Genomic DNA, 12,165 nt, shown 5'->3' with positions numbered 1-12,165 from the left:
CCCAAATGATTAACTTTTTTGTTTTCTCACTCAACAGTAAACAAACCACCATAAAGTTTAAGTGTATAGAGGGTATCTGCACATTTCTAAATTGATAATTTGAGGACTTTTTAGTACCTCTAAAATCACAAATTAAAACAATGGCCAAATTCTCAAATATTAGAGGCATAAATTGTGAAAATAGCCGATGTACATGCTCACAACGGCGTTGTGAGCATGTGGATCTGCTATTTTCACAATTGAACCGTGTTATATAAAATGTAATTCCTCAACGCTTAGTGCTCATCAGGTGGGGGGGCCCCAGTTCAAATATGATTATTTTGGGGGTCACGGCTTGAAAAGGTTGAGAACCACTGGCATAGAGTGTTGATGCATGCAGACATTGTATTGGAACCCTGGTATAGAGTGTTAATCCATGCAGACATTGTATTGGAACCCTGGTATAGAGTGTTAATCCATGCAGACATTGTGTTGGAACCCTGGTATAGAGTGTTAATCCATGCAGACATTGTGTTGGAACCCTGGTATAGAGTGTTAATCCATGCAGACATTGTATTGGAACCCTGGTATAGAGTGTTAATCCATGCAGACATTGTATTGGAACCCTGGTATAGCGTGTTGAGGCATAGCAGACAATAGCCATGTTTCCACAAACTTATTCGAATTAGGGAAGCGAATTATCAGAAATGCGCATTAAGACAAAGCAAATTTAGCATGTTTCCATTTGCGGGTGTCATTCGAATTAGCGACGGTCGCAAGAGTTGATCGGGCTGATTTTTTTCAGACCGAACCTGAGCACTGCACCGTCTGCACGTCTGACTGCTGTGACTCGGTCGCTGTCTAGTAGTGGGAAGAAGGGGTTATCAGTCATCATCATGGCCCCAAATAACTTTTAAATATATTACAATTGGCGACAAGTCTCTTACGAAATTGGCAAGAGTAGTTCCTCTCAATACATAAAGCTACCGGTTAACCGGGAAAACCACGGTCGCGTCGCTGCACAGTGCTCATCCTGCAAGTTTCAGCGTCCTCTGGAAGGTCAGGTGGCCGATCTGCAAGCTCACAACGTGGCGCGGAGACGTGGATGCGAGCTGCTGTGAGCTTGTAGATTGGGCACTTCAGGCACGCAACACCGTGTGATGAGGAAGGGTTTGCCACCGATGACTCCGGGAGGTGAAAACGGGAGGAATTTACACACGGTCCGTGTCACTCCGTGTGTAACAAACAACCGGTTTGTTTTGTGGGCTATTACGCTATACCATGGACGTAAAGCGGCAGGGGAAATGGACCTAGAACGTCATAATCTATTCGCATTTATTGTCTGACCCGTTTCCATTCACTTAGGCGCATTTAGTTTATTCGATAAAGGCTCAAAATCCTCCTCCTCCAAGCGGATAACTTTTTTTTGCGGATAATGAAAGTTTATTCGCATTTTGAAGTGTTTCCATAAAAACATTTTGCGAATAAGCCGTTAATGCGCAAAAAGTGGCTTTATGGAAACGCCACTACTGTGTTGGAACTAATGTTCCCATCTGTACCATGCAGGTCCCTGATGGAGCCACTGTCACCCTGGTCCCCAGGAACACCAAGCACCGTCACCACGAGAGTCACGATTACATACCTGGAGAGAGTGAGTCTTTCTGCATACACCCCTTACATACTGTTATATGCAGCACTGGTTCCCAAACTGTGGGTCTGGACCATAGACTGTAGAAAAATATGGACGAAATGACGCCATTGGTTTCTATGCAGCGCAAACGGCCCTTTTCCACGCCTTGAAATGGGTGTCGCCATCATAGAAATAAATAGAATTGTAATGCTACCAGAGATGCTATTGGCTGCCAACGGTCACGTGCAACGCAAGGATACTTGGGAGAATGTGTTGAGCTCTGCCGAAAATACAGCAGACGAAGAAGAAAACGTGGATCGCCCACAACAAGCCAACAACAACGCAACAACAACAACAACACACAGCCTATTTTTCTACAGTCTATGACACAGACGGACCGCAGTGACAGTAAATGTCCGAATAACTTTTTAATTTTGCCACGGAGATTTGAGCACCGAAACGTTTGGACTCTGGAGTAGCCGCTGCAGCCGCCGCTAACCAAGCCTGGGTTCCCGAGGCTACCGCTAACCTGACCGGCCGTCTAGGACTCTGTACCCCGCATGGAAGCCTTGTTGAGGACTCCACTTTTGAAAGTGCCCGTGTAGTTCCGCTGGGTCTTATAATAATCCAGTTGTCCACTAGCCCCATATAGAACCTCACCCGTCGCTGCATACTGTTGTGTCTCGAGGTTATATGGGGCTAATTGTCCACTAGACTTTTCACAAAGCAAAGAGGCATTCGTCCAGAGAAATATGCATGTGTTTATTCATATTTATTAACAGGGATTTGTGATGTTTATAGGACTGAGGTTGCATTCATAGTGCATTCATAGTTCTCAGTCACACCTCTTAACAAAAGCTGACAACAATTTGACACCTATGTTAACAATGCGATTAATGTAGGAATGGATGCAATATGCATATGAATTGTCCATTGTGACTACAGTCTGTGATTGTGACATGCTAAGTAGCCAGCCTACAGTAGAAGAGAAGCTGGATTCACGAATGGATTCATGAACTAATTATTGAGCTGACATGCAGTATCGTGGGTTAATTATTCCGGGAGGCTAAAGAGGTTATTTCAATCAGCGATCGTAAATGCGCTTGATTCATGTCATTTGTTTGAGTTTTTTTTTACAGTAGCAGGCCTACATCATTCAGCATATTCCTCCTCTTTGATTCAGTCAATTTCATTCTGGTTTATATTTTGGAAATAAAATGTGAGATCAACCTATGTCTATTTGTGTGCGTTCCTATGCAAATTTGTGTGACATTTGTATGTGTGAGTGAATGTAAGTGCTAACTTAGTTTGACGTGCTGCAGACTGTTCTATTGACAATTATACTGTAGCCTCAGTGTTATTTTCAAATGTTTTAATTAATACCATTTGGTGAGGCTAAATGTTGAGTGTTTCTTTTTAGTTTTATATTATATTATAGGCTATACCACTTTATATACGAGTGGTTACTTGGGAGAAATACATTATTACCTAATAGCCGTTCTAAACCTACAAAAAGCCAGATAATTGCCATAACATCACGTCGCCGAAGTCTGCTATGACCAACTTCAAATTCCAAAAGAGCTCCCGACCGAGATCTCCCATCCTGGCTCCAACAACAGGTATATGAGGTATGGCAAGAATTATACAGGATAGCAGGACATGCAACTTCATATAAAAAGTGCTGTTTTCAGTTTCCAAAATGTTACATGAAATATTTGATAAATGGTCTGAAGTAGGCCTATAAAGTAAGTCTGTGGTAGGCATATGATTGACAAATTATCAAGAATGCTATATGCCAATGTTAAAGAGGAGTTTATAAAATAATATAGGCTTCCCTTGGCTTAGAACATAGGCTATTTTGGCTGTAAGTGGCCACTAATATGTTGTCTGGTGTCGATATGTTTATGTAGGGCTATTAGCTTAATGGCATGCCATACTTGCACAAATCAAGACGAGAAAAAACAAATAAAGACGCATTGTTTTGGTGGCATTATATATAGGCTTGTTACACAATCGGGCAGTAGGTAGCCTTCATAATAAATAAATACCAAGTCGTGTATTTGTGGCTGATATGCCTATAAGAGTAAATACATTGTAGGCGAATTAACAAAAACGATGTTTTAACATTTATATAATTATAGAGAATATATGTGTGTTTATTTATGTCCTCACTCATTTTAATAGCTCTGGATTAAGCGTCTGCTAAATGTACATTGTAACCTGGGTTTGTATAATAGATTTATTTTGTAAAAATGTTTACACGCCGTTGTACAAAATAAACCGATCTAGCTAACAGTGCGTCGCATTACGACGAGTTGTTAGATCTGCTCTGCTCTGGGTAACCGAATTGTGCATCAGTGCATGCAGGCTGGCCGCAGATCAGTTTCATCAGAAGTCGGCCCCGCCCCCACCCTGCAACTTTATAATTTATTTTAAAATACATTGGACCAAATTTCGACAAAACGCATATGATGGTGATTGAAAGGCTAGCGATAACTAGCGATAGGAACCATAAAGTATTCATGAAAATGTTAATTAAGGTTAGAACACGAAAGGGGAAAATGAATGGGATCCAATGGTGAACAATTCTTTTTGCTATCGGCCGAGGGGGAAAACAGCGCAACTAGCGGCCAATCATAGGAAGTTTTACTTCCGTATTGGAGTCATTTTAAATCGGCAGAACTTGCCCCTTGGTCTGGACCCATTTGTGGGTCACAGACCAAGAATTTGTATGGGTCACGAGTCGACTCAAGTAAAAATCCAATTTTCTTTTACCATATTTAAACATTATATTTTTTAAACAAATAAACAAACACATCTAATGGTTTGGTTTATTTATTATTACATATTATTTGAGGAGAGTCTAAATAACCAGCAGAGGTCACCATTGGACCTTGTATTTGGAAAATGTAACCTGTATGTGTGTGTATTCACTATATAATAGAAATATTATTGTACAACCAGTCCATGTGGTTTGTAAATAGGAATGGCCAATATACTGAATTGAACTCTCAAACTTAATAGATATATTGTGGTTAAAATATATATCTAATACATAATAAATATAATAATAATAATAATAATGATGATGAATCACTTCAATATCAAATCAAATGAAAAACGATTCACTGAAAACAAATCTCTATTTCTCTGTGGCTTCTCAATCAACCCGTTAGAACAGGGGTCTTCAACAGGGGGTCCGGGACCCCTAAGGTGTTCTCAGAGTTACTACAGGCGGTCCTCCAAATCTTCCAATCCTTTTATATTTTATTTTTATATTAACAACTAACACATTTTCGGCATAGAGGTTTGGTGTAGAGGGGAAAAAGAGCAGACTAAGCACAGAGTAAAAGGTCAAGTTTATTAGGTAATGACGGTTCAAGTGGTTTAATATCTGAAAACATAAATTGACATGAATCCAAAATACACTGATGATTGTGCTGTCAAACAATGAAACTATGGAATCTATAAAAAGGTTGTGGGAGTCCCTGCCTGCTTCATCTCTCTCTCAACTAAGGGGTCCTTTGACTGAAAACGTTGAAGACCCCTGCGTTAGAAAATGTAAAGAAAGTGTGGCTATATTATATTGACCAGGCTGTGTGTCCCGGCCCTCAGAGACGCCCATGCTGGATGACGGGGAGGAGGGGGGTGTGAGGCTGTGGCACCTGGTGAAGGCCAGCGAGGAGGCGGAGCTTCCCAAGCACAGGAGAGGCAGCGTGAGGGAGAGAGGAGGAGAGAGAGCCAAGGCCATCCCTGAGATCTACCTCACACGACTCCTCTCCATGAAGGTCTGCTAGACCAGTCATCCTTACAAGGACCCCCAATTTGATATGCGTTAAACCACGGACCCCCATTTGATATAATTTTTTTTTCTTTCTTTTTTTGAACCCATTTAGGCCTGGAATTATTTTAGCTATTGAAAAATAGCAGATATACAAGCTCACAGCACAGCACAGAGTGCCGCACTGCAAGCTTGTAGATCTGCTATTTTTGAAAATGTGTGCACATTTTTGAATATATGTATTTTTTAAGCAGACATTTGTAACTCAAATTTTGCTTCTGGGGGGTTCCTGGAACTAAATAATTTGAGATGGGGGTCCGTGGCCAAATACATATAATTTTGGGGGTCCTTCACATGAAAAAGTTTGAGCACCACTGACATAGTTTAAAAAAAAGAAAAAAAAATATTTAGAATTTAGAAGACACTTATAGAATCGGGTCAAAATATTCAAAGTCTACTCAAAAATAGCAGATCTACAAGCTCGCAGCGCGCTGTGAGCTTGTATATCTGCTATTTTGTATTAATTAAAGCATAAAATAATGCTGTCTAAACGGTTTAATCTCTGGGACCCCAACCTACACTGCAACATAGTCGGTGTTAATTTAACTATGAGAGAATACAAATGGTATATGGGTCCATTTGGTTCCATTTTTACTCTCTCAGTAGTAAGACAAGTAATTATAAGATGGCACCATTTCTGTCTACTCACTCACTCTGCGTCTCATTGGTGGGCTTTGGACCGTTCAGCAACCTGTCCTGTACCAATCACATCAACGATTCCAAGCAAATAGAAAGTGCAACCCTTCTCTTCCAGGAAAGTTAGCATGCTGGAATAGAAGCCATCGTTCCAATAACCTTGGAACAGCTGTTGGTTGGTTCCTATTATTGTCTGCCAACTATCTAATTTATCATTTTGTAATTTATAACACAGGCATGATTAAAGGTATGGTTATCAATAATGCATCTGTTCTCTTTGACTGCAGTTAGTTATTGAAATGTGGACATGTTAAAGTATAAACAGTCTACTCTGTATTTACTACTGTACATGCTACAACATACTGTACCAGGAGATACAAACAATGATTTGTTCCATGCATTTAAAAATGGCGCTGAAAATTAGGCTTCATTTAAGGTCTATAGAAACCAATGTTGTGACGCTGTCCATATTTTTTACATTCTATGGTTTACTTTAGAACACGTGTACTACTCAGCACCATGGACAGCTCCCGGGTCATGTGGTTCAGTGGACAGAGTTTCACCTGTCCAGCACTAAACTAACACGTTGAAATCTGCTGGGCACAAACGCACTTCCATGCGAGAGAGAGATGCACAGATTGCGAAAAATGTAAAGAAAACAAGGCAACCTGCTTGAAACATGGATAATTAAAGGAAAAGGAAGTTTGAAATCTTGTCTGAACCTGTATCAAACCTGCTTAGCAATGAGACAGAAAGAATAGACAGAAATGGTGCCATCGTGAGCATTAGTGAGGACAAGTTCTATGTAGATATGGTTGAAAATTAGTGTTCCTTTCATGAGACAATCACAGTGCATGCTGTAAATAATACAATAATCATTGAACTATGGCTGTCTTTCTGTTCTTCCATTCTGTCTATTCATACTTTTGGTGTGTGGTATTGTCTCTTAGGGGACACTCCAGAAGTTTGTCTTACTTTTGGTGTGTGGTATTGTCTCTTAGGGGACACTCCAGAAGTTTGTCTTACTTTTGGTGTGTGGTATTGTCTCTTAGGGGACACTCCAGAAGTTTGTCTTACTTTTGGTGTGTGGTATTGTCTCTTAGGGGACACTCCAGAAGTTTGTGGATGACCTGTTCACAGCCATCCTCAGCACCAGCCGTCCCGTTCCTCTGGCCGTCAAGTACTTCTTTGACATGTTGGACGAACAGGCCCTGCAACACAACATCACCGACCCCGAGACCATTCACATCTGGAAGACCAACAGGTAACACAGCAACGTCTCAATGGTTTAACAGTTTACACTCTCAGACACATACAGTTCCCAAACTTTTTAGCTCAAGACACAAAAAAGAAATGACACCTTTTCCTAGAACCCAAATTAGTGAAAACAGCAGATCTATAAGCTCACAACGCGTTGCGAGCTTGTAGATCGGCTAGTATTTTCACTACTTCTTAAACAAATTGTTTTCAAATGTATGGAATTCCTTAGATTTTTCTTTGATTTCTTTATGAAATTACAGGAAAAATCATAACATTTTGTTTTTAATTCATGATTCGTTTTGCTTGTTTTAGGAATGTTTTTGAAAATGTTTTGAAATAATAATAATTAAAAACAATATGTAGGAAACCAAAAATTAAGGGACCCTAAAAGATGGGTCTGCGACCCACAAATGGGTACTGTAGGATCCTGCAGTATAACTGTCCACAGACAGCAACGTTCAGAATAATGACAAGAGTTGCGCTCCTCCTTGGCCAGTGAATGAATTCTAACTGATGTGTTTCCTCTGTGGGGACCAGTCTTCCATTGCGGTTCTGGATCAACATCTTGAAGAATCCCCAGTTTATCTTCGACATCCAGGCCTCGGACCACGTGGACGCTGTGCTGTCCGTCATCGCCCAGACCTTCATGGACTCCTGCACCATCGCTGACCACAAACTAGGACGGGTGAGGCATTTAACCACACCAAAGCTTGATTTATACTTTGTCTTACAATGGCATATAATGTAATCAAGCATAATGCTACAGTTACAAATCTGTGTGTGTATGTGTGTTTGGGGCCAGTCTTTAACATATTTTAAATTCGTTGCCCCAGATCTATCTCATCATCTGGGAGGCTGGTTCAGCATTTGTTCAGGGTTAATTAAAGCTGTTGTTTTTACATTAGAGATAAAGATAGCAGTGCTGACCTACTGGTCCAGGCGCATACCACTTAGGCATTGCCACATACAGTAGGCATGGATGCCTGGCAGCGTTGCCGGTTCGATTCCCAATCCGGACGATCTTCGCCACTCCCCATCTCTCCCCCCATTTCCTGTCAGTCTACTGTCCTATCCAATAAAGGCAAAAGCTCCAAAACAAATCTTTAAAAAACAGTTTGTCAACATCATCAAAACACACACAGCATTGAGCATTGATCTGTATTAATTTGCACTCCTGCGAAGGGTTCTCAAACGTTTTTTAAGTCCTTTTTTTTAAGTCCAAAAATGTATAAACGAAATAATTAAAATGCCTCAGATTATGCAAGAACCAAAAAACATCAGTAAACCATCCCCATCTATGAGTCCGGTCATGTCAGCCCCAACAACTCTCTGCTCTGGGGTCCTAGACACTCCCCTGTCGAGTATAATGGCTACCTGCATCGTGGCAAGCCGCTAACCAAATGTCCCATCTGCCTCTCCTCTGCAGGACTCGCCTATCAACAAGTTGCTGTACGCCCGAGACATCCCTCGCTACAAGCAGATGGTGGAGAGGTGAGAATATGCCAGCCGCTCGCACTGCTGACCCCGGGAATAAAAACAACCCTCGGCAGAGAAGAGCAGGGGCGTCACAGGGAGGGGGGGGGGAGTGGGACTGAGTTACTAGGGCCCAAGGTGGAGGGACCTGGAATTATTTAATACTTTAGCTATTGAAAAATAGCAGATATACAAGCTCACAGCGCGGCACCGAGTGCCGCGCTGTGAGCTTGTAGATCTGCTATTTTTTAAAAGTCGTGAAAATGTGTGCAAATCTTTCAATATATGTATTTTTTGTAACTCAAATTTTGCTTCTGGGGGGTCCCTGGAACTAAATATTTTGAGATGGGGGTCCATGGCCATATACATATCATTTTGGGGGTCCTTCACGTGAAAAGGTTTGAGCACCACTGACATAGAAACATAGTTTTTCAAAAATATCAGATCTACAAGCTTGCAGCGCGGCACTCAGTGCGCGCAGCAAGCTTGTATACTGCTATTTTTCAATAGTTAAAGCACAAAATAATGCGTTCCCAGTCTAAATGGGGTTAAACACCCTCCCCCTATGAAGAACACTCACGGGGGGCCCGCAGTGAATCCTTGTACCCAGGGCCCAGAATTTGGCGCGACACCCCTGCAGAAGAGAGAGAGAGTGAGAGAGAGAGGTCTGGGACAATCTGTTGGTGACACAGACGGGGCAGACTTCACCCTGGGAGGAATCCATGCATGGCTGCTTGGAGAGCAGACCGTGCCATGCGCGCAATGTCTTCCTCTGCTGATTAAACCCTGCAGACCTCACCGTTACACAATGAGACAGATGGAGGTGGAGAAATGGCGTGGAACAGCCATTCCCCCAACCTGTGGGCCGCGAGGATATTGCAAGCGGGCCCACAAGATTGTATTGATAGTGTAACGTTGATATGCAATACGTTGTTTCCATCGATCCAAGCTGGAACACAATCAATTATTGATTGATCATTAAAATAAGTACACACACACACATCTTAACAATGCATACATTGATTGTATGTATTTGTGCGCTGAAAATAGACAATCTACAAGCTCACAATGTGACGCATCAAGACGCTATGTGATTATGTAGATCAGGGGTCTTCAACAGGGGGTCCGGGACCCCTAGAGGGTCCTCAGAGTTACTACAGGTGGCCGTCCAAATCTTTGTGTGATAGAAACTTTTTTTCCTCCTTTTTTATATTAACCACTTGAACCCTACCGTCCATATTCGGAGAACTTTAGCCAAAAGATTGCATATCTACAAGCTCACAACGCCTCATAGCCTTTTGGCAAAAAGCTCTGGTGTAGAGGGGAAAAAGAGCAGACTAAGGACAGAGTGAAATGTCAAGCTTTATAAGTATTGACATTTGTTTATGAGTATCTGAAAACACAAATTGACATGAATCTAAAATACACAGATGATTTTGCTGTCAAACGATGAAACTATATGGAATCTGGGGGCCCTGCTTCAGCTCTATCTCAGCTAAGGGGTTCTTGGCCTGAAAACGTTGAAGACCCTCAGTAGATTGCCTATTTTTGCAGTGCGACGAAAAAGCACATTATTTGTCATTTTCATGTCATGTCGTTTTCACATTGCTTTGTGGCACTCTCTATCACTCATTACTTTCTTCGATGTGTCATGTTCTATCTCTTTCTCTCACTTTCCCTCCTACTTTCTCCCCTCTGTCCCCCTCTGTCTGTCTGTCTGTCTGTCTGTCTCTCTCCAGGTACTATGCAGACATCCGTCAGACCATCTCCGCCAGCGACCAGGAAATGAACTCTGCTCTCGCTGAACTCTCCCGGGTACGTTGCTCGAATGTCCCCCACACTCGTTTCGCAGGTTGGAGCCACTCTAGATTTACAACCCATCGGGTGACAGACCGTAGGAATCTGGCATCTGTGATGAAAAATGTATGTGTTGACCAATACAAAGTTTTAATGGTGAAGAAAGAGAGTCCTTACTGAGGGCGAAGGGGAATAAAAGAGTTCCTCTGGGACCAAAGTGACAGAGTTTCAAGGAACCAACATGAATCCACTCTCTCTAACGAGGCAGGCGAGTCGGGACGAGTGGATGTTGTGTTTTGGATGGTCATTAGCCAAAGCACAATACCAGGGGTGTGTGTACCTTTCCGTATAAAAAAGTAATTCTCCGCTCACTTGCCGGATCGGCAGGAAAGATCTTTGTGGAACAAATTATAATATGGCTCTAACCTGTGTGTGTGTGTGTGTGTGTGTGTGTGTGTGTGTGTGTGTGTGTGTGTGTGTGTGTGTGTGTGTGTGTGTGTGCGTGTGCGTGTGTGCCTCTCCCTGTTTAGAATTATGCTGGCGAGGTTAACTATCTTGTGGCCCTACATGAGTTGTACAAGTACATCAACAAATACTATGACCAGGTAAGTCTAATTCAGACTCCTGTATGTACAGTATCATATACCAGCAGCAGCTTTGTTCTAAAACAATATGGAGATTAGCTCTTTACTGCACCGATTTAGGGAACATTTTAGGATTTGGAACTAAAACGGTTGTCATCCTACAGTGTGAAATATTACATATTAAAGTCATACTGTGTACATTTTTCAATTAAACAAAAGTTATAGTTGATATAATATCTTTTCTGGAATTTTTGTTGCCTCCCAAAATATCATCGGTCACTAGGACCGTGCAGCATTCATTTCAAGAAATCATGTTTTTTCTTTTCTTTTCTTTGAATACCGGTATATCTTTTTAAAAGCGAACATTTGTAACTAAAATATTTGCTTCTGGGGGGTCCCCTGTCCCCTGTGAGCTTGTATATCTGCTATTTCTTTTTTTATAGTTAAAGAATAAATAATGGTTAAAGTGACACAGCTTTGCGTTTAGGCCTAAATGGGTGGTTAAGCCAAGTGTTTTCTTGTTCTGAGTTTCACTATAGTAACTCTCCCCTCAGATCATCACCGCTCTGGAAGAAGACCCCACAGCCCAGAAGATGCAGCTGGGCTACAGGCTGCAACAGATCGCCGCAGCCGTGGAGAACAAGGTCACCGACTTATGACCCCTCCCAAGGACCATGACCAATCCCACCTGTGGATTAAAAGAGAGGTGACGTAGATGGTGTGACAGGTCTCCACTCTGGGACAAAAAATAAAGACGCCCCCTCGAAGCACAAACGGAAACACGTAGACGTTTGGAGATCTTGTGATGTGATTTTGTCGTGAAGAATGCCTTGACTCAAAACAAAATAATAATAATAATCCCACTGGTCACTGACGCTTGAAGTAAGAGGACCCCTACAAAAGGAAGCTACTTTATGGTGAGTTGAGCACAAAAACCCAGACAGTTGGAGAAAAGGCGTTTCCCC

General features: G+C 41.9%; 1 protein-coding gene across 1 annotated transcript in view; it reads left to right on the top strand.

Moving 5' to 3' along the window:
- plxnb1a (plexin b1a) overlaps positions 1–11,859 on the top strand; it is a gene marked incomplete at both ends in the record, with an annotated part of 93,287 nt that extends 81,428 nt beyond the window's left edge. The window contains 8 exons of the mRNA XM_080732871.1: positions 1,546–1,630; positions 5,225–5,397; positions 7,190–7,350; positions 7,884–8,031; positions 8,773–8,837; positions 10,559–10,634; positions 11,147–11,221; positions 11,755–11,859. Of these exons, the coding sequence (XP_080588997.1) occupies positions 1,546–1,630; positions 5,225–5,397; positions 7,190–7,350; positions 7,884–8,031; positions 8,773–8,837; positions 10,559–10,634; positions 11,147–11,221; positions 11,755–11,859 (888 nt within the window). The remainder of the gene's footprint in view (positions 1–1,545; positions 1,631–5,224; positions 5,398–7,189; positions 7,351–7,883; positions 8,032–8,772; positions 8,838–10,558; positions 10,635–11,146; positions 11,222–11,754) is intronic.
- Between the last annotated feature and the right edge of the window lie 306 nt (positions 11,860–12,165).

Source organism: Nannobrachium achirus (assembly GCF_963921795.1).
Source record: "Nannobrachium achirus genome assembly, chromosome: 9".
Classification (NCBI taxonomy): Eukaryota; Metazoa; Chordata; class Actinopteri; order Myctophiformes; family Myctophidae; genus Nannobrachium; species Nannobrachium achirus.
Note: the sequence above shows the minus strand (reverse complement) of the source record. Positions and strands in the feature narration are given on the sequence as shown.